Source organism: Prenolepis imparis, unplaced genomic scaffold (assembly GCF_030444845.1).
Source record: "Prenolepis imparis isolate NDT839.2.m4 unplaced genomic scaffold, iyPreImpa1.0 SCAF_4, whole genome shotgun sequence".
Lineage (NCBI taxonomy): Eukaryota > Metazoa > Arthropoda > Insecta > Hymenoptera > Formicidae > Prenolepis > Prenolepis imparis.
In genome coordinates this window covers 3,873,358-3,899,668 of record NW_028141162.1, presented here as the reverse complement: position 1 = coordinate 3,899,668, position 26,311 = coordinate 3,873,358, and the positions used below count along the sequence as shown (strand labels likewise).

The following is a 26,311-nucleotide window of genomic DNA, read 5'->3' as shown; positions in this document are numbered from 1 at the left end:
AGAAGAAAAAGTTTGATTTGTTCAACTTTTAGAGAACGAAGAACGAGACGCTTGTCATAGTTGTAACTTGGACGCTAGGCTGTTTTCACGCCAGCGTCAACAGACGCTAACGTCAATTTGTTTTTATTGATGCTTGACGCTGAAATCCAGCGTCACAGCGTCAAGTGAAAATGCACCCTAAAAGGTAATCATTACAGCTAGTAAACTACATTATCGATCATTAACACGTAAAAGATAAACACACTGTGTACGTAAACATATGGATTGAGAAGATACAATTTTGTCCGCATAGAACGCGCTTTTCTAGGAAGCTGCTGCATGTTATTAATATTATATATTAACAATTTTCGTTTTTCTTTCCACTGGATTATATTTTGAAGAATATTGGCGGGAGTCTGTGTACGGGAAAGCACGTGTCAAACACGTTTTCACGCGTGTTTTCACTAGGTTTAGACAATTGTTTTAATCAAAAATAATTACTTTATTTCCTACGAATAGAAACATGATGTTGTATTTTTGTATGACATATAAATTAAAAAATTTACAAATAATAGTTTTGTCGCCTTTTGTGTGTGAACAAAAACTAATTACTATTGTATAATTATCAGATTACTTTATCACTTTATTTCGTTTTTATATAAAGCGCATACAAAATATACATATGTGCGTTATGAATATTCTCGTAGCTTCGTTGTATAATAAATGTAAACATTTCCATTGAAATCTGTTATGAAAAATTATATAAATCTATATAAACTTATTAAACTATTTAGTATATAAAACAGGAATATTTACATTTTTCATGGTCAAAACTCACTCGTCTTATCTATTAAAATTACGTATTGTACAATGAAGATTACATTCACAAGGCACTTATATATGAAAAATGATACAAGTGCATTAAAATATGTATAAATGAGAAGTAGATACAACTTTATAAATATACTACCTTACATCTAAGACTGTGTATCTTTATGAAATCAATTTGTATTTCATAAGACTCTCACCATAAATATTATATTTGAGCCAATACTAAGTGATATCCATAAAGTACTTAAGAAACAAAAAAGCATTCTACACCTATAATAGCTGTCTTTATTTATCGCTTTCTGAATTAAATTCAATTGTAGAAAAAAACGTATCAGACAAAAATATTATCTAGTCTGGAGAGAAAAACAAATAATAATGAAATCAATTTTCGAAAAATTGTAATTTTAATATCGAGAAATTCATGATGCAAAATCTTATTAAAAATGGAGACAATAGATCTTTGGAAATGTTTTAACATTAACTGCAAGTATCTGCTGTCAAAAATAAGATATCTCATTTAAGAAATAAAAAGTGACTTTTACGTAATCTTAAAAAAAATTAATCTTCAAAAATTGATGATTTTATTTCATAACTTGTTCCCTTCCAAACTGTACAACTTTTGTATGAAATATTTTTTCTAAAATTAAAAACAAAATTTTGAGAGGATTCATTTAAAATGAGACACTTCATTGGAGTTACATATACATTACAGTTGCCTGCGCAATGACCACTGCATCAAACAATTAAGATAAATTAAGACAAAGTATAGTTAACAGTTTCTAAACTCTGAGATATTCATAGAGATATATCCTTTGTTCAAATAGATAGATGAATAGGAATAAAATTCTTGTCTCTTATCAGTCTAATCGAAAATACAGTACATAGTTTTTACATTTATCATTTATAAATAGCATTATAATGCATAGTTTGAACACAAAGGACTTACTCTTTTTCAGTTTTTTGTATTAAATATATTCAAAGTAGTAAAATTGTTTAATAAATTATTATATCCGCTTTTATCTTGAAACCGGATATATACATTAAATAAATCCTGTGTGTACAATTATAGTAATATTCATAAATCTCAGAATCTTTCCAAAAATTGTTTCTTCCCATATGTTTCTGTATCTACAATCATATAGTCACAATCTGTACAAAGATTTAATAGAATTTTTGTTTTCATAAAGGTTGTTTACATTATTATTGGAATGTAGGCAGTTTTATGTTACATTTTGTTTTCAAATAATTATTAATAGCAATATTCATGTGTGTGTGTGTGTGTGTGTGTGTGTGTGTGTGTGTGTCTATTTAGAAACAAATTATATAAACATTGCATTTAAAAATATTGCCCTTTTTTGTACAATGTATATATTTTATCTTATGGATAGATAATATCTCAATTATTTTTAAATCAGAGTATATGCACATTATGAATTATACATATTCTTTTTATCTAACAAACTCGTAAAATGATAATTTTTTATGATAGTTTTACCTGAATTATAAATATATATGACGTCTTCAAATTTTATATAAAAGTATCAATAGTAATTTCTTTATATATGTATGTGTGTATGTATAAAATATATTCTTATTTGGCAATTCAACATTGTAATTTGTGCAGATTATTAAGTTCTATATTGAAAATAATTGAAAATACACAATATGTAGTTTATATGATATATATTAAAAAATAATTGACGTTTTATGCAATAATTATTATAATGTATTGATAGAGGTAGTTTTTCTTCATGTATTTTCAAACAATGAGACAATAGTTTTAAAACAAAAATATTACTAATTCCGCGCCTAGCTTTGATATGATTATTCAATTAATTTGTGAATAATTGTATGCACATCTATTCTTGTTGCTAACACATGTATAGCAAAAGTATCACAGAATACGATGTTTTACTATTTGCTCTCGAAAATGTGTACTTAAAAAATATTGTATTATTAATAATAATACACACGTATAAATATAGCAATACAGAATTGCAAATTCAAATCTCATTTCTTTACGCGCGCATAATAACGTCTGTATGAAAATATACTATCTATCTATTCTAAATTTTTATATTATTTTACATAATATCTCATATATATATATGTGTGTATATATATTTTTATATAAATAATGAATTTGTATGATATATACATACAATAGGCAAGGCAGGTTTGGTCTCTCTCTACTCTCTTTTAATAATAATACGTTCGAGTCATATGCGTAAAACACAAATGACTCGAACGCGATAAATACCGATAAATACTTGGAGTATCATTCGTAATACGAGGTGTATAATGCGTTCCACAAAATAGCCGCGGTCATGAGACCCGTAAAAGTGAACATGCTGACCCACCAAACGATTTTCTCCCAAGTTTGTACTTCAAGATTTCGAAGGATGTTTATGCCGATTAGAAGTCCCGCTATAGCGCCTGCTAAATGGGCCACATAACCGACTTGGTCGTTGGTGTCGAGAACATAACGATTGTAGACGGCCTGACCGACGTCGACGCTCGTGACAACGAGGAACACTAACAGTTGCAAGACGGCGAATTCCATTTGCGACCAATTCATTATGATGGTCGCCACGTGAGCGGTGATCAACGCGTACACACCGCCCGATGCACCAGCCAAATAAACTGTTGGATCCGAGACGGATGTCCCGAGCGAGCCAGCCACCACTCCGGCTATGTATATTATCAGTACTCTCCACCATTTGTGAACCATCTCTAGCGGAATGCCCAACATAATTTGTACCAGTAAATTAACGACCAAATGGAAGATTCTACAAAATATAAGACACAAGTTTAGAAATACGTTTAAAATATATATACTTATAAATTAATAAATCTAATAAAGAATAATTCTAATGTTTCTGTGGAAATTGTATAAGCTATAAATTGTATTGATTAAAATGTATTCGTACCCAACGTGCACAAACATATACGTTAGATACCGCCAGGCTTGGTATCTCTTGTGTGGATTATAAATAAATAATGTAGCTGCCGGGCCTTCTACAGAAAGAGATTTATGCTTAATCACATCATATATGAACAAAATGATTTCTATTATCGATATGATTATCATTGCTACAGCCGGCGGTCGACAGCTGTACTCATCTTCGTACAGCCCATCCGGATAGTCGCTAGAGTACAAAGAAGTTTCCGTTATTGTACTTGTTTGTGGCTGTAGATCGGTAATACGTGCAGAACGGCGGCGACTACTAAGCATAACCGCCTGGGGAGAATCGCCGAAGCCCGAAGGAGAAGGAGGAGGTGGTGGTGTGTGCATTACAATACTGATTTGTCGCTGAGGATAATACCTCGAGCCCACAGAAGTTTGCCTCATCGTACGGGTTGGTCGTTGAGGTATCACAGATTGCACGTATCGTTGCACGAGGTGTCCAAATATACCTTGCATGTCCTTTCTGTGGATCTGAATAATAAGAGAAAGGATGAGTTACAATCGACAATTCTTTGTAACATTATAATATGTATTTCTTGTTATCATGGAAAAAAAGAAAAACAATTTTTAATACACAGCAATTTTCAAAAAATTCTAAAATTAACTCTGACCAACCATTGCTATAAATTCTGGATATTCCAAGTAACCAGATTCATCCAGATCTGCCTTATGCATTATTTTGTGAATTACTCCAGTGGGAATATCGTTGCAAAATTCTGTACCACATACCATCGCTTTTAACTCTTGTAGCGATATTTTTCCATCTCCGTCGAGGTCATACTTTTCAAAAATAGCTTTCCAATGCTGTAAAATAAGAAAGAATAATTTAATAATTTAAACATTCATATTTTTACATAAATACAAGTATTTAACACAAACATTAGTATTTTTTATAAATAGCCTTAGGTGGTGATCAAATGTAATCAATAATATATCAATAGTATAGGAATAATATCTTTCATATTTATAGTTTTACAAATGACTCATATACATGACATTGCCATATGTATGAGTCATTTGAAAATAAAACTATGTATATGTGTGTGTGTGTGTGTGTGTATAAACTGACACACATAATTATATAGAAAAGAATGAAATCTCGCAATACAATATATAATAAATATATTGTAATACAGTGATTAATCAAAAACTGTGAATAGTTTACACACATTTCTTAAAAGATGTTTTATATCTCTTTCGAGAAGTCAAATACACTGACAAAACATTACTTACAGCTTCATTATACTGCAGTGGGATGGTCACTGCAGTTTCGCCCTCTCGATTAGTTGACATTCTTATCAATTTGAAACCTCTGCAAAGTAAATATTACATGCGTTAGCACACAGATATTCCACGCAGATCTTTAATAAATGAGCACATATTTATAGTATCCATATGAATCAATCTCTGTCGAATTTCTGTCAAAATACTGCATCCATTACCTCTCGCTCTCTAATATAATTTATTTACTAATGATTATAAAGAATATCTAAGGAGTCTCTCTCGAGAATAGACACCGTGAGAGAAGATACTCCCTATTCCTGCCGGTCAGGACGCACCTGAAAGACTGACAGAACTACCAGACGAACTCGAGCGTCTCCTAGAAATCGTGCAGAGCACGTTAACAGAGGAACACGTTTTACCTGAGAAACAGGCGCTCGAGGAAAAGGCGTGACTCTTCTCTCGCCTGTGCGTACCCGAAACTACTCTACTCTACAAACAGGAGGTCGCAGTAACCTCACGCATACACACACACACACACTTCGCCGCATTAAACTCGTGTACTACATATTGGATTGGGCAGTCATTCGGTGCCCGATAACATGATGACACATTTCCCCTTATCTCGGGCAGAGATACGCGCCGCGGGAAATCGATAAAGCCGATCTGTTCACCACGTTGCTCCCGCCGACGAGTGTCGCCTGTCACACGATGCGTGCGATCATCATGTATATAAATGACATATCCTAACCTTCACGCTGTCGCTGATCTTGGCAGGCCGAACCGAGCTCGATGACGGAGGCGGAGGAACTTGACCCTGTATCGCGCGATTGACAGAAGACTCCTGAAAATCTTGAAAGAGAAAGAGAGAAGATGAGAGAATGAGAGGATGCATCGAGAGAGACGTGTCACTGACCTTTTACCGCGTTTCTCTCTACCGAGAGTCTCTTTCCCTCTTCAGGGACAGATCGAATTTTTCACGCTCGATTCCACTCGCAGGTTTAACCGCTTTGCGTGTGTATTTTAACTTTTAACAAACGTAACGGTACTTGAAACGACCGGATCTTCTCGCGATAAAATACATTCTCGCGTAATTATTGGCTCGACGAAGATGCGAAAATCATGAGAAAGTATACATACGAGGAAGTTAATTAGCCTCTTTCAGGTTTTTGACCTTTTCTTTGACAATTGCGCCTTGTCCTTTTTTTTCCCTCCGATTGATAAAACAATAGAGATATAGGGTCCCCTTTTCGGGTATTTCTTTTTTTCAGCCGAATTGTTTCGCGTGACACTGTATACACTTGCTTCTTTTTCTCTTTCCTTTTTCAATAGCTTCTTTCTTCAATCAATTGTTTTCGCACGTGTATCTCTCTCTCTCTCTCTCTCTCTCTCTCTCTCTCTCTCTCTCTCTCTCTCTCTCTCTCTCTCTCTCTCTCTCTCTCTCTCTCTCTCTCTCTCTCTCTCTCTCTCTCTCTCTCTCTCTCTCTCTCTCTCTCTCTCTCTCTCTCTCTCTCTCTCTCTACCCTCCCTCCCTCTCTCTCTCCCCCTCTCTCTCTACCCTCCCTCCCTCTCTCTCTCTCTCTCCCTCCCTCTCTCTCTCTCTCTCTCCCTCCCTCTCTCTCCCTCCCTCTCTCTCTCCCTCCTTCTCTCTCTTTTTCTGTGTATGAGGCTATATTTCTTTTTTTACAGTGGAATCTCTTAATAGCACACGGTTCGGGGCTCTGAACGCATTGCTTATTCACTCCCAAAAACCATAAAATTCAGGTAGTATCATATATTTTATACATTATTTTTCAATATACGGAAAAACAGACACTCCCGCTCACGTGCGTTTAGCACGTATGGAAGGGATATTTTGTGCGTTATTTAACAAGGTTCCATTTTAATTATACATTGCTACAGGATGGATAGATAATAAATGGTCCAGATAATGGAGTCTAGATATATGGGACTTGAGGATTAGAGGAGATTTTTCAGCTTTATTCGAGTAACTTCTTTCTTATACGGATACAGGATGTATTCGAGACAATTCAAGATTTTGCATATGCAACACACACACATACACACACATATCAATATTATTACGCAGCTAGTTTATGCCAAGAATACTCCTCATCTATCGAGACGAGAGCTACGACATTCATTATTTCCTGAAGTATTAACTTGGCGCATTACACACTGACTCATCGGAAATTCGCTAATGACGTTTTACAAAAAAGAGATGAAAGATGAGACTCTTCGCACGCAAAAAGTATATGAAAAAAAATTTGCCTGTCATGATGACATATTGTTTGGATGATATGAATTTTGCTGCTGTGTGCAATAATTAACTTGTCAATAAGAAAAATCAAAGAGTTTGTATTCAGTAAACATCTCAAATTTCGCGCTAATTTGCTTTATATGTCAGCAGTGAAGTTGCCTAGCAACGAACGAATCAACAAACAGTTGGCTCACTTGACGATCAGCTGTAGCTCATTTCAGCGTCCCGATTTTACTTTGCAATAATCAAAACGTCTCATTAATAATTGATACGACAATCTAAGAATGTCGAACAAAGGGGAGAAAATGAAACTAGCTGCGAGTTACAGAGTGAATGAACCGATACATAATTTGAAGATGAGGTATATAATATATCGTCGAATTCTTTTATATTAACCTAAGATATGCACTTAGTAATTAAAATTAGTAACTCACGTTTGAGCGTTAAATTTCTCACTTTACATGTGAGAGAAAATGCGTTTTTATGTTAAATTATTTTTTACTTTACATTATAATATATGAAGTTAATTTATGAGATAGAATTTAATTTAAAAAAGTAAATATATATATATATATATATCGACTGAAAAATCGGATCGCAGGAAATTTTGTGAATTTTTAAATATTTGATATGCATAGAGTTGATAATTTTCTTTATATTCGATCTCTTAGATTATAAAAAGATCTTCGTGTTGCAGACAATTCTGCATATCTGATATAAACCGGTATATGAGACTCTCTTCCAAAGGCGTGAAGGTTACGAAGAAGCCGCGTATTTATGTGATGCATTAATTTTCCGTTTATGTTTTGCGATGTATCAATTCAACTTCTCTCATCCATTAGACTTATCTAAACACGTTTATATATAATCAATCAAAACGCAAGGTCTCGTTGTTTTTTTATTTAATTTTATCTCATGTTTCATACGCTCGTCATTAAACTCTTCTTAATTTTCTTCACGTGATTAATACTGAATTAAACAATCTTTATACATTATTGTAGACAATTCCGCATTCCAGAACTCTGCGAAGATTAAAGACGCGAAGGTCAAAATGGAAGGTGAAGTTGCTTGTGTCGATGCGTGTGAAAACGTAAAATCGCCGATGTCATATTACATAATATTGCGTGTATCACCTTTCTTTTGCCGCCTGATATTTGCAATCGTAATTACGAATATGTTTTGTTTCGAGATATAATTAGATTCTTTGTTTCTTTCTTTTTTTTTTTACGAATTGACTCGTTATTTTTCAGCGGGGAATTCCAAGATTTTTACATTGTCTTCAATAGACAACGATAGAGAAAGGAAATTTCAACAAGTATTGTGAAATATTTTTTAATTTATTTAGGTATATTTTCAAGAAATATTTATATCTGTCGCATCTTAATACTTTTTTATTGTACCGAGAAAATTTGCAAAGTCCCTTACTCATAAAAATTATATGAAGCTATAAATTTTTACAATTATAATCACACACAGATGGAATAGCAATGTTAAATTTCTCGCGTTTTCGCGGAATCGGCACACATATATGTGGCCCCGGATCATCTTTTCCGATTTACACCAGATATCATTTCATCAGCGTTCGTTTGTTGTTTCAGAGTGCGAGTCGCGCAGCAGAGATCTCCGCTGGCCGAGCTGTTAGCCGAGGAGTCCAAAGGCGGCGAGACCAGAGACTCTAATTTCTTGGAGAATGAGGATCGTATTTTTAACTGGCAGGAGAAGGTATTCGGTCCATTCGAGATAGATTTCTATGCGGACGAGAAGAATTGTCTGACTGATTGTCAGCGGGAGTATCATCAACGTATCAGCGACGAGCAGCTAGAGGGTGCCCGATTATATTCCTACACAGAAAACGACTCTTATTACCCCGATGACGATCTTTTGACAACACCTTACAGGCAGGGATTTGTAACTTTTTTTAGATAATTTATATTTGATAATTTTTATTTTAAATAGCCTGTCATTTTTTATCAGCTAGGTAATTTGGATAGCTTAATTCGATTCACAACTTACATGAATTATTAATAAAACATATTTTATATATTTTTAAATTTTATTTTATTTCTGATTATTAAAAAAGTAAGTTTTTGTACTCGTAATTTATAAATAGAGAGCTTCTATATTTTCTATAGAACTCAACTTTATCTTCTACAAGGGTTTCATATATGGAATCCAGCGAAAAAATATAATTTTTTAACAATTTAATTTGATAAATAATGCTTCCTGCAGGTCGTATCTGTCGCTGAAGAATCAAACCGCGCTGCCGATTCTGCAGAATCGTAAGCCCTTCCAGGAGCGATACAATAAGAGAGTGCTGGATGACAGATCGATGAACGCCAGGATCCGATCGAGCCATTATCTCTACACCGAACGCATCAGCATGCATATTATGGCCGATCTGTCTCGCAAAGACGAGCCCGCGACCAGCGGATCGGCCGACTCGGAGACGCTGCTCTGCTCCGTGACTTATGACAGGGCGCGCAAACTACTGATGATTAGTCCCGATTTCACGATCGACGACGAGCGACACTACAGTGTCACCAACAGCCACGACGTCAAATTCAATTATCGGATCGAGCACGTTTCCGCGAGTCCGACGTCGACGGAACTGCAGGAGCAACGTGAAGCTACGCGGCGTGTAAGTATGCAGCTATTTGCGACGGACGATTTCTCGCGGCATTCCAAGCTTTCGCGTCACCGCGCGAGCACCACATCGAAAAGATCAAATCTTTTCGTGGAAAATCCATTCTCGGTATTCCCGAGCGACATCCGCTTAGGCGGCAGTTACATTTATATCCGGAGATCCTGTTCTCCGACTCTGATTCATCTCTCTTTTTTCACTCTTTCGTATAACACATATTATTGTATTTACGATAATATTAATTGTCATGGTATAATATTAATGATAATAGTACAATTCCATCTCAGATTTAATAATTTTAATATTATATCACATAAAACGTATAATGTATACGTATATTGTTTGCACACAAGCATAGACGAAGCAAACAGTAATACGCAAAAATAAAAATTTACGTTTTTATATATTTTATATTTTATTACAAAATTATCAATTTAATTTATAGTATGACTCTTTAATTTAAGATTATTGATATTATACATGTTAATCCTAGAAGAGATCACAAAAAAATACGCATTTATACTAATATACTTTCCATGAAAATTATTATTTAATAGAGTATTTAATATTATTTAATAGAGTAAATTGCTGTATTGAAATCAAAAGTTCGTATAGTATGTTGCTCGTCATCGTTACTCCGCAAAAAATAAATGTGTAATAAGGCACACATATGATGCAATTATGGGAATTGTCAACGATGACGATTGCGGATTATTTGCACAAACGTCAATATTTAAACAGTTAAAGTTACAGTTAAAAATGTTTATCATAAATACCTCTTATTAATTGCATAAAGATGCATGATATTTAAAGAAATATACATCGCTGAAAAATGAAAAAATTATACTAATTGTATTAATTTTATTTATCGAAGTCATTAATATTTACCATGACAATAGTATGATATGTTTCCGAGGAAAATATAGTAGCAATTAGCCAAAAATAATAAGTAAAATCAATTAATAAAGAAACTAATTTATATATACAGTACTATATAATTATATATATAAGAAAAAATATCATACATAATTAAAATAACACGGTTTTAAATACTCGTCAAATTTTCGTGTTCTCGATTATATTATGCTGTAATATTCGGTCAGATGTATGGACAAACGGTGAGGCGGCACGTGCAGAACACGATACAGTGTTGTTTATCGAATTGAAGACGATGAAGCAATTTGACATATGCGTTTATCCACTCACTTCTAAGCGAGCACAATTGTTATTAACTCGATTCGGGAGCTGCGAAAAATCGCGGCAAGTTCGCCGCGATACGACGCGATATCGGCAACTCTTGGCGTTTATTCAGTAAAATGCGGAGAAAAATTTATATTACATTTGCTTATTACCTATAATTACGCGAGTTATCTACAACTTATCAAAAACTTTGTCACAAAAACTTAATCATAAAAAAGGATACATACCCTACGTAGGAGATTTCCGACATTTGTCGCATCGCTCTCTGCGGATAGAACATGATGATTTGATTGTCGCGTCGAATTTATTGCTGCAAAAATTATCCTCGCCCGGAGATTATGGCATCTTCGAGAAGATAATCCGTCAATTCGCACCGCCGTTCCATCCCTCTTCATCCGATCGTTCAAGACACATTCAAACGATTTTGCGGCCCATCGATTTTATTGTACTTTTTCGCGCATAATTAAATTATTCGCGAAGAAACTGTTATCGAAACTGTTATCGTGGATATATTAATGTGCAATTAACGTCAAGTGTATCGATACGCGCACATATATTATATTCATTACGACCCAAGTTAACCACCGCACTACTCACGATCAACTGAATCCTATGGTTCTCTGAATGTCTTGTTGAACACTCTCTGCCATGAGGTTGTATGTTAGTGCTATCAGCCTATACGTGTGTATATATAGTTTACACTGTGCACAGTGGGGCAGGAGTATATCTGCAAACACACAGAAACGGCTTTCATATACGATTGTATAGCGCTAATAGAGGAGTAATCTACACGTTTGCACATCGTTGCACTTCGCTGCAAAGTGGCGGCATCGGATTAGCGAATTTTATTTTGCGCGATATAATAAAATAATGCATACAGATTGTATTAGAATGTGCTTGAAACATTGTCTTATAATTTGAACATTTGCTTGTTCAGCAAATGTCGTCGTTAACAAAAGCGATTCCTCTTACATTTCTTTACAGAAATTTATGTACTTGCATTATGTAGGAGTTCCATATATATTTTTTCAAATAATTAAAGATGTAAAGAAATTTTTGACATTTTAAAAATTAAATATACTTCGCGATAAATGCAGTCAAAAATTATCAAGCTGTATAGATTGATTGTAAATTATTTAAATATTAATTATTAATTGAATATTAATAATTTTTCTCGTTGCAGGAGATACAACAACAGCTATCTTATAAAGAAGTAGAGTTATACAAGGAACTACAATTGCCATCGGGGAATTTATCTACGCTATTTTTAAGCTTGGACATTGTGTCAGCTCATGGTTTCTCTTATGACGGATTGTTTATTACCTATTTCATCGATTTGCCGCAACATTGGACTACAAAACAGAAAGAGAGATTATTCGGAAGAACGCAAAGGTGCCATTTAGAAAATAGATCGGCGCATTTTAGTTATTGTACCGATATATCCTTGCATTATCCATCGAATGACTCTCAACAATTAAGTGGCAATACATCGACAATACTTTGGCCTCGTTTATTATTCTCCGTGGCGTCTCTAGATAGTTGGACTAGGTAAAGAATAAAGCTTTATTTGTCGATATTGATTTCTATTTAAGTTGATAATGTTTTACGTTACTTGCATATAATTCTTTTTTTTTTTATTTTTTAAATGAAATTATTAATTTAAAAAATATTAATCTCAATATAGGTATCGAATAGAAGGATACGCAGCGTTACCAATACCAATGACATCTGGTACATATAAATTTACAATTCCTACATGGCGTGCAAAAGATAATATCATCGACGCGTTGAGACGATTTTTTATTGGTGGTTCTTACGAGCTCGAAGATATAACATATTGCAGTATTCCAATGGCGCATGAGGGTAAAGTATTAGACAAATCAAATTTAAGGATTGTATCAAGTGGAGATATTAAAATTAATATGAATATTGTCAATCAAAATGGTACACACACGAAACATTTTAATTATGAAACCGATAGAGTAAACACCGATGCGCTTATCAATAATGTTGAAAATGTTCTTGAACAATTCAAAGCGGCTAAGGAACGCATGATACGAATAAGAACGATTAGTTCCTAGATATTTCTATAAAAAATATTATCTCAAATAATATGACAATTAAAAAGACTGATTAATAAAGATAATATTTAAATAAAATATAAATCTCTATATACAGTAGAGATGTAATAAATAAGTTAATAATTAATTTAATATATATATATGTATAATAACATATATATTGTACAGTTAGTGTTAACTTTTGGACAATGGATGACTGATAGAGTCAGCAAATGACACACGAGAAATGCCAGGCAAATTTTTACTCATAGTAAAATTTCTTTCAGTATGGATATGTAAGGTGTATATATAATCTATGTGTGAGTGTGTGCATATTTTAGAATAAACTTTTATATTGTATTTTATACTATATTTTATATTATTTTTGTTTTATGTTTCAAAACTTTTTGTCAAGAAAATGCTACTGAAATAATACATAATTAAAAAAAAATTTTTAATAGTTTTTTATACTGTACAATATATACACAATTTGTGTGTTTCAATAATATTAACATAATATTAATATAATAAATTATTATAATAAATTGAATATTAATTTAATATTTAATTATTAGCAAATTCTTGGAATTTTAATTCTTGCTATCTCTTTTTAATTCTGATAAATTTCTCAATATCTCTAGTTTTTTTTATAAACCGCAAAATACTAAGCAAAAGATAAATTACATTGTTTCATTATCAGTTGTTAATAATTTCCAACTATGGATAATATAAAATTTAAATTTGTGCCACTCCTATATTCTATTCGCTCGATTCTTTATCGATTTTCAAGAGTTTTTCGCTATTTAAAAGCAGTAAATAAAAAATTTATAAATTCCTGAAATCACAATTCTTGGAATTTTGATTCATACTTTGCTGATTATATGATTTATATATTATATCATTATTATTATATAATTCTTTTGATACTTTTGTCATTTCTAAGCATAATTAAAATTTTAATTAAGAAATATTTAAATTTGAATTTTGAAATACTACAAAAATAAGATTAAAAAAAAAGCTTCCTGATTTTAAATCTTTCTTTTACTTTTTTTGTCTCTATTCAATACAAGTAATAAATTTTATTTTAAACTCACAAAAATCGAATTTTTAAAGCCTTTATATATATATATATATAGTGGTGGAAAAATTAATATAATGTATAACATATATAAAAATTATAGATTTTCATTACCGTTTTGGAAAGCAGCCGTGAGACGAGATCTAAACAGCGTCTGCTAGCGTTCGCGCTGCCGCGCATGCGCGGGGATTCGTTCCTCCGTCACCGCTGTAACAACGACCGGGAATTCCGCAATTCCGCTCCGCTCCGCGCACTGACATGACAACATACAAATAATTGTTATTATTGACAGATTGACGATATGTGAGGTGGAATTTGGACGGCGCGTTTCCGTGCGTAATCGAGAGCGCGCTCGGTCGACCTGGACACCGCGACTCGACCCCGTCGAGGAACCGTCAAGCTTCATTCAGCAAAGGCGAGATTTTTTCCGTCAAACCTGCCGTCATACGAGGATATAGGTTATGTGAGCTCGCGCGAGTCGAGTGAGGGAGAGTGAACTCGTCGTCCTGTCCTTGCTCTCTCGCAGCCGCTTTTCTGGCGAGTCTCCTCCGCGCGCGAGATGGGCCAGGGTACGGAAACGTGTGCCGACCGACCCACGGAGGTCAGCGTCATCAGATTCGTCTCGCGGAATCGCACCATCGAGGAAATCGCGCCGAAAAAGGTGAAGCTCGCACGAAGGAGCCATTGGTCGCGTGGGGTCGATGACCCCTAAGCCAAAACAAATAGTGTAATAAACCGAAACAGGTGTAAAAACAAAGATTTTGCCTCGTCTATTTGTTTCATTCTTTGGCGCCAACTCAATAACATTCTCAAAATTCGTTTAGAAACGCCTGCAATGCGTAAAGCAATAATTGACTTCATTCTTTTGTATATATTGTGTTTTATTAAGAAATAGATATTTATTTATATATATTTGAATCAGAGAATTAATCAAAATTAGCTTGTATCATTTGATTATATTAAAATCTATCAAGTATTAGTCTTTTAGAATCCTAATGTGTTCAAATCTTGATGCTGAAAGTAAGAAAATAATCCTTACATTTATTAATGTGAACTATATAATTAATGCAGAATATATTTTGCAATATTTACATTGTCAGCACTCATTAAGATTGCAATGTTTTAAATTCTTGTTACATACGTCTAATGAGAAATCTCACTAACACTGAAATTAATTTCCAATACATAGGAAGTATATACTTGCAAACAACGAGGTTGCGGTAAGATATTCACTAATCAAGATGAATATAAGACACACGAGGTGCTGGAGGCTTTAAAGATTCGATTTATGTGAGTTTGAAATAAATCTACTACTTTTATTAAATAGATGAAAAGATACTTTTATATAAAATAGATAATATTACAAATATTTACAGATTTGTAAATGTCATTTTAATTAAAAATCTATTACAAAATAATTAATCAATAATATTTAACTAAGAATCTTTGTGGATAAAGTTTCTCTAATATCTATCTGTAAATTTTTTATAGTTGTCGCGAGCCAGGTTGCGGAGAAGAATTATCAGATCCAGGTAGCATGTGGCGACATTATCAAGAATGGCACAACAACGAAACAAACGTTTTTGCATGTCCATATACCAATTGTGGATCTTTGCACACTACCAGTAGTAATCTTGAGGAACACATTGAGAGCTGTCATAGACAGCCACCTACACTGCCAATGGAGCCTGAGATAATTTGTTTTGAAGGCCCCGAAAATGCAATAGATGAAGAAGGCATGCAAAAGACTGATGAAGGATGTTACGAAAAACTGCCAAGCGAAAATTTTACCTTAAAGGAAGAATATGGAAGTAACGAGGAAAGCTGTCACATTAGAAACGACACTAAAATTCAGACCAAGAATGACTTTTGTCATGAGCAGAATAAGATCACAGCTCTTACAAAGAGTGAAGAATATTCGAATAATGAGTCTTTGAATGGTATTAATAAGTTCTCTAAAGATGGGGAGGACCTGCTTATAATTAAGGATAATTTCTTACGAAAATACGACACTGTGACACCAAAATGCGAGGAAATTCTTCAAGTGGAATGCACGCAAGACAAGAATAACATTGTTTATATAAATGGTGATATAACTATCACGAAAAATATGAAAACGGAAGTGTTGTTCAATAATGTAAATTTACGAAATCAAGAGCATAGAATAGATTTGGGTAATTTGGAGCGAGTTTTTCGGAATGGTTTCGAACGTGAGAACTCGAAGATCGAAGACAGCTCGATAGAAACAAACAGCAATTGTTCGGACGACGAAGAATATACTCCGAAGAAACAACGCATGTCTAGGTATAAACAGGAAATATATAAATGCGACATCAACGGTTGCGGGAAGAAGTACAAATACATATCGCACTATCGTCATCATCAAGACAGTCATAAATTAGTTACAAATTCAATTAATTCGAATACAGGCAAGCAAATGCTGAAAGTAAAGCAAGGAAAGGCATCCACTGTCAGCTTCTTTATGTAAGTACACTCATATATACACGCGTTAATAATATTTATATAATTCAAGTAATATATATTATATATATATATATATGTATCCATAGATGCAAAATGCCTGGATGTGGTGCGCAAGAAAATAACGTAACTAGCTTATGGAAGCATTATCAGGACATTCATGCCAATTCCAAGTCGCCAGTCGTACAAACTGCCAAGAACAATGAAGTATTCCGGTAAAGTATTTATAAAGCGGTATATTAATAATATCACACTATCATTATGAGTGATGTATAATCTGTGGCATAAATAATCGTGCAAAGTCGATATTTCAGATGCAAAGTACCAGGATGCGAACTAGAATTTAATACAACATTAATGTTGTACAAACATTTTAATGAGATTCACTCCAATAGTTCCATTAGCAACACAAACGGAAAGACTGGCAACGAGGGTAGCTTTCATTGCACAGAGATATTCCAGGAGGACGCTACTACCCAGCAGGTAAATTTTAAGACTGATTTCAAAGCCAAGCATAATATTAATCTGAACGATTACGCCGAAAGTGGTGACGAACATACCACTCACATTGCTAATAGTTAAAGAGGAATTTTTCGCGAATGACTCGAATATCTTGCAAAGAGGATCTTGTAATCTGCTTGGATTATTGAATAGTTAAAAGGCACAATGATTCAGAGTATTTTACAAAGATTATTTAGCCAGAATCTTAATCGAGTAAAACGCTTTAAGCTTATGTGTTTGGTCTGTAATTGATAACTGCTGTTAACTATGATTAATAGAATCTTCTAGTAGCGGTAAGTGTGACATGGACTTTGTAGAATACTCTGCCATTGATCGGTAAACATTGTGGGTATGTAAGAAAATTTATTGAGCTGCCCGGTGAATGCTGCGGTGGAACAGTTCAGAGTTAAGAGTCTAAAAGTATACATATTATATATATATACATATTATATATATAAAATGTATATATTATATATATATCATCCTACACTAAGAGTTTCTCGTTGCTATAAATAAGAGGCTAAATCCACTGCAGCAATATGCACCTGTAATAACAAGACTTTTGACTCTCTTTCTGTACTGATTTTTACTATTTTATATTATGTCATTTTTATGTAACTTATATTCTCTCTATAACGATATATATATATAATTATATATATATGTATTTATTACTATAGATATCTCCTAATGACATAAGTATTGTATAGCATTTTTATTTGTATATCTGTACGTTTAAAAATAAAGTGCAATATTAGACAAATGCGAATGAAAATATTCTACCAAACGATATGTTGGTTTTATATCCCATAAAAAATCGAAATTAATGTCAATATTAAAAAAAGAGAGACAAATATAATTTCATTTGCATCTTTCGTCTCTTTTCATATTATGTCATTTGAGCTAAAAACATTTCCCATTATAGATATTTAATAAATAAAAGCGATATACACAGGAAATGTTTTGTTTAAACAATATGTAATTGGAAATATAGTGCGAATTATTTATATTTAATTCGTAAAGCATGAAGTCGATATTTTCGAAATTAATGTCAAAATTAAAAAAAGAGAGACAAATATAATTTCATTTGCATCTTTGTCTCTCTTCATATTATTGTCATTTGAGCTAAAAACATTTCCCATTATAGATATTTAATAAATAAAAGCGATATACACAGAAAATGTTTTGTTTAAACAATATGTAATTGGAAATATAGTGGGAATTATTGATATTTAATTCGTAAAGCATGAAGTCGATATTTTCGAAATTAATGTCAAAATTAAAAAGAGAGACAAATATAATTTCATTTGCATCTTTGTCTCTCTTCATATTATTGTCATTTGAGCTAAAAACATTTCCCATTATAGATATTTAATAAATAAAAGCGATATACACAGAAAATGTTTTGTTTAAACAATATGTAATTGGAAATATAGTGCGAATTATTTATATTTAATTCGTAAAGCATGAAGTCGATATTTTCGAAATTAATGTCAAAATTAAAAAAAGAGAGACAAATATAATTTCATTTGCATCTTTCGTCTCTTTTCATATTATGTCATTTGAGCTAAAAACATTTCCCATTATAGATATTTAATAAATAAAAGCGATATACACAGGAAATGTTTTGTTTAAACAATATGTAATTGGAAATATAGTGGGAATTATTGATATTTAATTGGTAAAGCATGAAGTCGATATTTTCGAAATTAATGTCAAAATTAAAAAAAGAGAGACAAATATAATTTCATTTGCATCTTTGTCTCTCTTCATATTATTGTCATTTGAGCTAAAAACATTTCCCATTATAGATATTTAATAAATAAAAGCGATATACACAGGAAATGTTTTGTTTAAACAATATGTAATTGGAAATATAGTGGGAATTATTGATATTTAATTGGTAAAGCAAGAAGTGGATATTTTCGAAATTAATGTCAAAATTAAAAAAAGAGAGACAAATATAATTTCATTTGCATCTTTGTCTCTCTTCATATTATTGTCATTTGAGCTAAAAACATTTCCCATTATAGATATTTAATAAATAAAAGCGATATACACAGGAAATGTTTTGTTTAAACAATATGTAATTGGAAATATAGTGGGAATTATTGATATTTAATTGGTAAAGCAAGAAGTGGATATTTTCGACCAATCAGCAATCCCTTCACGCGATCGACACATCGGAAAGGGCCTTATCTATGTATCTCGTATGTCTATGGTCCTGCCATTTTGTACGACCGGTGTGAGGTGTGAGTGCAATGCTTTACCTCTTTGTATAAAAATCGCGCGGTAAATGACGATCAGTTTTTTCCTTTTGCTAATGGGAGAATAATCGCCTGGTGGAAGATTTCGATCGGCGAGGTTACGCTTGGTCGTTCGCTCGTAACGTGACAAGGTTTAACGGTACGATCAAGTTTTCGAGCTACGAGGACAGAGCTCGTTTCGAGATAAAATAAACATAGGCGGTTGAACCTGCTCCTGCGAACGCAGCTGGTGTTTCGACTCCTCGCCTTTTTTTCCAATCGGTGCGAATGCGTAAAAGTCATACATCAACGAAGATGTCCCTCGTCGTCGTCGTCTCCGTTGATCTGCACAACTTTTGCACGGACACTCGTCGAAAATGTGTCCTGCATCTGTAAACAGTTGATTGTAAAACAACGTAAGATGGCTGTGGTATTATAGTCTCGGTACGGCTGATCGCAAGTTTTAATTTAGTTGGTTGAAGAGAGTATTGGGTTTTTTTCCTCCCCATTTTCTTTATACGAAATTAGTCGCAGTTGCTTATAACGTCGGCGTACACTGCAATCATGTCATCCAAGGTAAGATACGATGATACATTTGTATGTAATAATGTCTAGTTTTAAGTTTACTACTTGGTTCATTAGATCATTAAAATTTTAAATCATTAGACTTAAATGAGTAATTTTTGGGTTTTATTCCTTGTCCTTTAAGTTACAATTGAATTATTACTTTTGTATTACTTGCAATATAAATTTGAAATAAAATGTTAGGTTAAAAATATGATATGAGTCAACATAAATATTGTTTGTTAATTTTTTATATAGACATGTCATAAAATAGCTAATTAATATCATCAGTTTTATATCATTAGATTATTAAAATTTTTAATCATTAGACGTAAATGAGTAATTTGGGTTTTATTCCTTGTCTTTAACGAACTGTGTAAATGTATTAAGTTGCAATAAATTATTACTTTTGTGTTACTTGCAATATAAATTTGAAATAAAATGTTAGGTTAGGTTAAAAATATGGTATAAGAATCAGGATAAATATTGTTTATTAATTTTTTATATAGACATGTCATAAAATAGCTAATTAATATCATCAGTTTTAACTTTTTTATCATATGGAAAAATTGCAAGAAGACAGAGGTAAATGCAACATTTAATGTAATGCAATGCAAATTGTCTTCATTTTTCTCTTCATTTTCAGAGAGAGGTCAAGGCAACTCCAGAGGAACTTGCTTATCGCGAGAAACATTTTCATGGTATAATGTACTTTTTATAAATTTATAGAATGTAGTTGAATAATAAACAAAAAAATTAATACAAAAATTCAACAAAAAGAAAATGATATATATATTAGTTTAAAATAAAAATAATATTTATTTTATACACATACAAGATTAATAACATTTCTCTTGTATTTACAACACTTTTACAAACACTTCTATATCTATAATAATGCAGATTATGTACTTTATGTGTAGATATTAGAGTTGTTAAAGAAAAACAAATAACATGTACTTCATGTGGCAATGAATTGAGTCTCGACTCAAAACAAATCTTTTCTCATCCATTGATGGGAATATTGCAATGTATGGTAAGATATTATATATTTAAATATTGTTACATTTTATGTAAAATTTAATGTATTTTTTGCTTGAAATAATATAAAGTAAAAAAGTTTAAATAAATTGTTTTATAATAATTAAAAATTGTACTTTGTTACAGACATGTTGGAAAGACTTTAAAGAAATGGATGCGGCATTTGAAGATGAAGATGAGAATGAAGATGAATTTCAAAAATATTGTTACATATGTGGCAAGGACAAGAATTTATATGAATGTGGTAATAACTACTGCGTCTCGGCATTTTGCAGGGTAATAAATTCAGTATAACTTTCAACAAATATTAATTATTGCTTACACACAAATATAAAAATTTTCATGAACCATTTTTTGTTTTTAGAAATGCATAAAAAGAAATGCAACTATGTCGCTATTGAATGCAGAAAAGAAGGATTGGAAATGTTTCACGTGTGATCCTAAACCAATCTGGGACCTGAGAGCTGTCTGTGCTGCTGTGATGGACACTAAGTAAGTACAATTAGGCATATAAATATTGCTTGTGAAATTTATTAATATTCATAAAGATATATTTTTTTATTGAGTACATATTTATACATTTCTTAATTTTCAAAAGGCACACTTGAATCTCTGAAAAAATAATAAATAAATTCCAATCCCTTTTCTTATCAAATTAACATTATATTCTACATTTTTGTCCTAAATTTTAAACTTTCTTAAAAGGCAAGAGAGAGTGAATGATAAAAACGAATTAGTCACTAATTTTCAACTAATCTGTTAAACACAAATGAATCAAATGTGCCATTTAAAAATAAAATTATTGTAAATGACATATATATGTATGTGTACATTATATATATAGAGATGCCTTATTTAAAGCTATATGGGTTCTTATATTAGGATTAGAAAATTAATTTTTTTCGAATAGAATAGTATTTGATTGATCAATAAGACCAAAGAAATTTTTGTTTTTTTTGTCCTGATTGGTTCAATTGAATGCTATTCTATTCCAAGGAGTACATTTTGGTACACAATTCTGAAAAACTACGAATGCTACTAATAAAAAGTTATTACTTTTATGACATAATTTTTCAAATATATATATATTTTTTTTTATTATAGTATTTGGTTTCGCAAATTTTGAGACATTCTATGTATGTATGTACATTACTAGCTGATTGTTATATTATTGTTTCCAAAGGAAACTAAAATAGATGTTGAAGCTTTATAATCAATAAATAACAATTAGATTATAATTGTATGTTTTATTAATGTTCAATGTAGCATGCGCTGGTTTGTAAGTTAAATATGTTATATAATTAATGCTGTTAGTCCGTTCTGTTATAATTTACTAGAAGAAGACTGTTAAGAAAATTATGTTAGAGCAAGACAAAAAGAAAAGAAGAGCAAAGTAAAATGTATCACATTTCTAGCTACAGGACTGGCTGACAGATACTAAAAGTTTGAGAATAAATGACTTAAAGAAGAATGGGGGACATGCATGTATACATGATATCCAGGAAAAGAGAAGATATGTATATATGGAATGGATCTTCTGTTTCAGAAAGAGTAACAGGAGAAACACCAACAAGATTGAAAGACGTATGTTACCATCTGAAATACAAAAATTAAAAACAGCCATAAAACTTCAGAAGAGTTTGAAAGTGTTATGTGATAGTGAAGAGGATGATAATTCTTCTGACAACACATTTCTAACTGTGAGATCCAGACAGAATATTCGTCATCGTGTGAAACAAAATGCAAGCCTCAATCAGCAAAAAGAGATACTGGAAGTGGATCTAACAGATTCCGAAAATGAATGTACTAGTAATGTAATGTCCTGTAATCAGGATAAACAAAGCACAAGAGATGAAAAAACTAAATCCATACAAGATAAACAAGATTCCAGCAAATCTTCAATGCACAGAATATCAAAATCAAGGAAACATATCTCTAGCGATTCGGATAATGATTCTATTGAGCTATCGTCAAATAAAACAACTAAACAAAAACATACAAGTAAACCTAATAAAACTGAAAGAATAGTAAATAGCCATAATTCTTCTGATAGCGAAAGTGACAAAGATATTTCTACAAATAGAGCATCTAATGTAGCCAAGAATCTTTCAAAGGATATGAGACAACAAAGTAAAAAGAGAGATGATAATTCTTGTGATGCAAAATCAACTAAAGATAAACATCAAGATTTGACTAGTGAATCCGAAGATGAAGAGATCAATTATAAAAAACAAAACAGAAAAAAACATTCCACAAACCATATGTCATATAATGAGAAAAAAAGGCGTGAGAAAAAACATGACAAGTCATCGAAGGAACATCTTTCTAAAATTCAAGAAAATGAATCAGACTCCAGTTCCAGCAAAGAATTTCAGAAGAAAAAATTTCAAAAGGTGAATCACAATAAATACTCTGCGAGACGATTGGAAAATTTAGAAGTAGATTTAACTGAATCACCCACTAAAGAAAATTCTGCAAGTAAAAATAATCACAATAGACACTCTGTGAGACGATTGGCAAATTTAGAAATAGATTATACTAAATCACCCATTGAAGAAAATTCTGCAAGTAAAAATGAAGATAATATTAACGACGAAGAATCAGATATGGAGATAAATCTTGATAATGCGAAAGAATTTGTAACTGACTGTAAAAAAATAATTTCAAATTTTCAAAAGTATATAAACTCTGTAGAGCAATTATATGGCAAGAAGGATGAAGAGCAGTTTATGCTGAGAACGATAGAGAAAATTAATAAAATATGGCCGAATTTGAAGAAAGTACAAAAGAATTTAACGACATTTTATCAGTCTAAAAGTTCGAAGAATAGGAAAAGTTCAGTTCGAATGAAGAGATCATCGAAAGAAACTGACGACGATGAACAATCTTCGAAGGAAATCGACGTAAGTGAAAAACATGAAATGAGCGAAAACAAGATTTGCAACTCTAGAAACGAGCAAGAGGGAAGTAAGAATGTCTCTGAGTGCGACAGTGAAGAAATATTTTCAGGGAACGAATCGAGAACATTGCAAAAAATGCAAACAACTCGGGATAAAGTAGATACATCAAATATAGAAAATAATATAAATGTTAATGACGAAATAGAGGATGAAGATAAAGAGTTGATAGATTCGTCAAAGGATGAAGAGCATGTGGATAAAAATAATGCAGATTTGGAAAATAAATTGTCCAGTTCTCCAGTGTTAAGCGCATCAAAAGAGAAAAACACAAACGCAGAACGACCGACTAAAAAGCAAATAGAATGCATAAACAATGAGGCACTATTAACACATAATATTGATTTGAATGATAAACAGGATAAATCAGATGCAGACTTCGATGTTTCTGATAATGAAATTGAAGGTTCTCCTTTGAGAAATGGCAAAAAAACGACATTACAAAATAGCATGCAAGACAATTCTACGAACGCAAACAATACAATCAATGAATCGATGGACATGTTTGATGCTTATTCTGATATTTCTAAGGCTACAGAAGAGGATAGAACCGAAGAACAAGAAACGGCTGTAGAAACGAATTGTGATGATGTAAAACCTTCATCCAAAATTAAATCCTTGGATACTTCCTTGCAAAATAAAGTTTCAAACGAAAATGATGAGACATCTCCCGTATTTCATGCTAATGAAGAGAATAATTTATTGGATCAGGATAATCAGGAGAAGGTGGCATCTGAATCTGTAACTAATGAGAAAATTCATAACTCGGAAGAACTTGATGTAGAAAAAACGAACACTGATGATGTTGATTCATCTCTCGATGATGCTGAAACATTGGCGAAGAAATGTCTCCTGGAATCAGATTCTAATTCTTCGGATACCATATTGTTCGACGCAAACGTAACTACTAAATCAACTAAAGATTTAATTACAGATGATGTTGATCGAACCGGAAAGAATAACGAAGCGGAAGATGATAATTTGGATGACGTTAATAGCACTAGCACATTAATATTATCGTCATTTCTAAAAAATACGAATACTGATGATGGAGCTAAGACTAAAGTGAAGAGCAAAAGTACCAATGAACAAACAGATAAGAAATCTCACGAAGAAAAGGATTCTTTGAATAATGATGCCAAAGCGGAAGAGGCTTTCAAGAAGGCTCTCTTAGAATCAAATTCGGACGAATCTTCAATTCCATCGTCATTGGATTCGGAAGAGAATGAAGATAAGAAGACCGAATCAAATTCTTCCGAACAGAATGCCAAATCAAAGCAAGCACTCCTAGCGTCTTCCAGCAACACGGAAAGTTCCAGTTCCGAGACAATTGAATTCAACGTAAAAGCAAATGATCTATCAAATGATACAAATAAATCTAAACGTAAATTCGAGAGTGATGAGGACTCGAGAATCTCTAGAATGAAAAGGAAAAGAATTAAATTCAATAAAAATCATCATTATTGGAAGGACAAGAAATTGAGAATGCTCTGCGAAGTTCGTTTAAAGCGATTAAGCAAAAAATATCTTAGATGTCATTCGCATGCGTTACAAAAATCAAGAGAATATTTGGAACAAAAGGCATTTAAAAGGTATCAAGATCTTTCTCTAAAACCTATATTTATTCTCTTGCATCGTTCGAAGTAATTTACTCGCTATTTCTAGTTAGAAAGTTTTAAGTATGTGATATATACGTAACATAAGATTTAACTATTTAGAAAATAGTTGTCTTGAAGTAGTAAAGTTAAATTTTGTATGTGAATATGTATATAAGAGATTATTATTATTTTCTTATTATTGATCTTGACTATTGCTTTCTTTCACATACAAGTAATTTTACAAAGATATATAATAAAAATTATATAAATATGTTAACAATAAATTAGATATATATTAGATAAAATATTTTCCACGTATGCACAAATATATCAATGAATCTTATTTTGTCACCATAAAATATGATTTACAAAACATATCAAAGTAATATTGTGATATATAATGCAGGACAGTGTAGTGAGATTTTTTTATATTAAATATGATATTTTCCAACTGGAAGAGTTGTATGAAATCTGTGTGAGCAAATGCATACAAGAGTGTATGTAAAATATAGTTTTCTATTGAAATTTAAATCAAAAGCGAAGAACACCATGATAATTAAACATTTAATTACATGAGCAAACGCAATTATAACATTTAAATTCAATTTTTCTCAAAATCTGCAAAAGTCTAAAAGAAATTTTTCTGTAGCAAAATGTGTCATGATTTATTATTTAGGCACTATAT

The 26,311-nt window shown here is 32.1% G+C and overlaps 4 protein-coding genes across 14 annotated transcripts in view; 3 read left to right on the top strand and 1 right to left on the bottom strand.

The window, feature by feature from the left end:
• Positions 1-528: 528 nt before the first annotated feature.
• On the bottom strand, positions 529-14,455 carry Rho-4 (rhomboid-4). Of its 8 annotated transcripts, XM_083035370.1 has the most exons (7): positions 14,353-14,455; positions 11,328-11,827; positions 5,012-5,090; positions 4,394-4,582; positions 4,137-4,249; positions 3,741-3,959; positions 529-3,599 (listed from the first exon to the last, which is right to left on the bottom strand). In XM_083035370.1, the coding sequence occupies exons 2-7, from the start codon at positions 11,378-11,380 to the stop codon at positions 3,089-3,091; spliced, it is 1,164 nt and encodes a 387-aa protein (XP_082891496.1). In that variant the 5' UTR covers positions 11,381-11,827; positions 14,353-14,455; the 3' UTR covers positions 529-3,088. The 8 variants fall into 8 exon arrangements, with proteins under 8 accessions (XP_082891496.1, XP_082891489.1, XP_082891493.1 ...); XM_083035363.1 differs by having other exon boundaries at positions 3,741-4,249; XM_083035365.1 differs by lacking the exons at positions 11,328-11,827; positions 14,353-14,455 and adding exons at positions 5,751-5,851; positions 5,916-6,401 and having other exon boundaries at positions 530-3,599; positions 3,741-4,249.
• On the top strand, positions 6,780-14,657 carry Mks1 (Meckel syndrome, type 1). 2 transcript variants are annotated; one of them, XM_083035372.1, is made up of 6 exons: positions 6,780-7,620; positions 8,858-9,157; positions 9,489-9,897; positions 12,284-12,648; positions 12,785-12,963; positions 14,531-14,657. In XM_083035372.1, the coding sequence occupies exons 1-6, from the start codon at positions 7,544-7,546 to the stop codon at positions 14,533-14,535; spliced, it is 1,335 nt and encodes a 444-aa protein (XP_082891498.1). In that variant the 5' UTR covers positions 6,780-7,543; the 3' UTR covers positions 14,536-14,657. The 2 variants fall into 2 exon arrangements, with proteins under 2 accessions (XP_082891498.1, XP_082891499.1); XM_083035373.1 differs by lacking the exon at positions 14,531-14,657 and having other exon boundaries at positions 7,529-7,620; positions 12,785-13,554.
• A 113-nt stretch (positions 14,658-14,770) lies between these two features.
• LOC145934703 (uncharacterized) lies at positions 14,771-17,873 on the top strand. The gene is made up of 5 exons (XM_083035362.1): positions 14,771-14,899; positions 15,428-15,528; positions 15,730-16,722; positions 16,809-16,934; positions 17,034-17,873. The coding sequence occupies exons 1-5, from the start codon at positions 14,798-14,800 to the stop codon at positions 17,299-17,301; spliced, it is 1,590 nt and encodes a 529-aa protein (XP_082891488.1). The 5' UTR covers positions 14,771-14,797; the 3' UTR covers positions 17,302-17,873.
• Positions 17,874-19,453: 1,580 nt separating this feature from the next.
• The window catches only part of LOC145935019 (uncharacterized), a 15,590-nt gene continuing 8,732 nt past the window's right edge, over positions 19,454-26,311 (top strand). For 2 of the 3 annotated variants that reach the window (XM_083036003.1, XM_083036001.1), the window contains exons 1-6: positions 19,454-20,042; positions 20,677-20,731; positions 20,954-21,066; positions 21,198-21,347; positions 21,436-21,563; positions 22,618-25,620. In XM_083036003.1, coding sequence (XP_082892129.1) covers positions 20,031-20,042; positions 20,677-20,731; positions 20,954-21,066; positions 21,198-21,347; positions 21,436-21,563; positions 22,618-25,620 — 3,461 coding nt within the window. In that variant the 5' untranslated portion in view covers positions 19,454-20,030. Of the gene's footprint in view, positions 20,043-20,391; positions 20,616-20,676; positions 20,732-20,953; positions 21,067-21,197; positions 21,348-21,435; positions 21,564-22,617; positions 25,621-26,311 lie in introns of those variants that run through there. The other variant, XM_083036004.1, reaches the window with a different exon arrangement.

Bases quoted from the DNA above. Each gene is read 5' to 3' on its own strand.
- Mks1 (XM_083035373.1), top strand. From the start codon at position 7,544: ATGTCGAACAAAGGGGAGAAAATGAAACTAGCTGCGAGTTACAGAGTG. The intron at 9,158-9,488 runs GCAGGGATTTGT...TGCTTCCTGCAG, and splicing joins CTTTTGACAACACCTTACAG to GTCGTATCTGTCGCTGAAGA. The intron at 9,898-12,283 runs GTAAGTATGCAG...TTCTCGTTGCAG, and splicing joins AACGTGAAGCTACGCGGCGT to GAGATACAACAACAGCTATC.
- LOC145934703 (XM_083035362.1), top strand. From the start codon at position 14,798: ATGGGCCAGGGTACGGAAACGTGTGCCGACCGACCCACGGAGGTCAGC. The intron at 14,900-15,427 runs GTGAAGCTCGCA...TCCAATACATAG, and splicing joins AGGAAATCGCGCCGAAAAAG to GAAGTATATACTTGCAAACA. The intron at 16,723-16,808 runs GTAAGTACACTC...ATGTATCCATAG, and splicing joins TCCACTGTCAGCTTCTTTAT to ATGCAAAATGCCTGGATGTG.
- Rho-4 (XM_083035363.1), bottom strand. From the start codon at position 11,380: ATGTTCTATCCGCAGAGAGCGATGCGACAAATGTCGGAAATCTCCTAC. The intron at 5,091-11,327 runs GTATGTATCCTT...TTTACTTTGCAG, and splicing joins TCGGAAATCTCCTACGTAGG to AGGTTTCAAATTGATAAGAA. The intron at 4,583-5,011 runs GTAAGTAATGTT...CTTATTTTACAG, and splicing joins CACTGCAGTATAATGAAGCT to CATTGGAAAGCTATTTTTGA.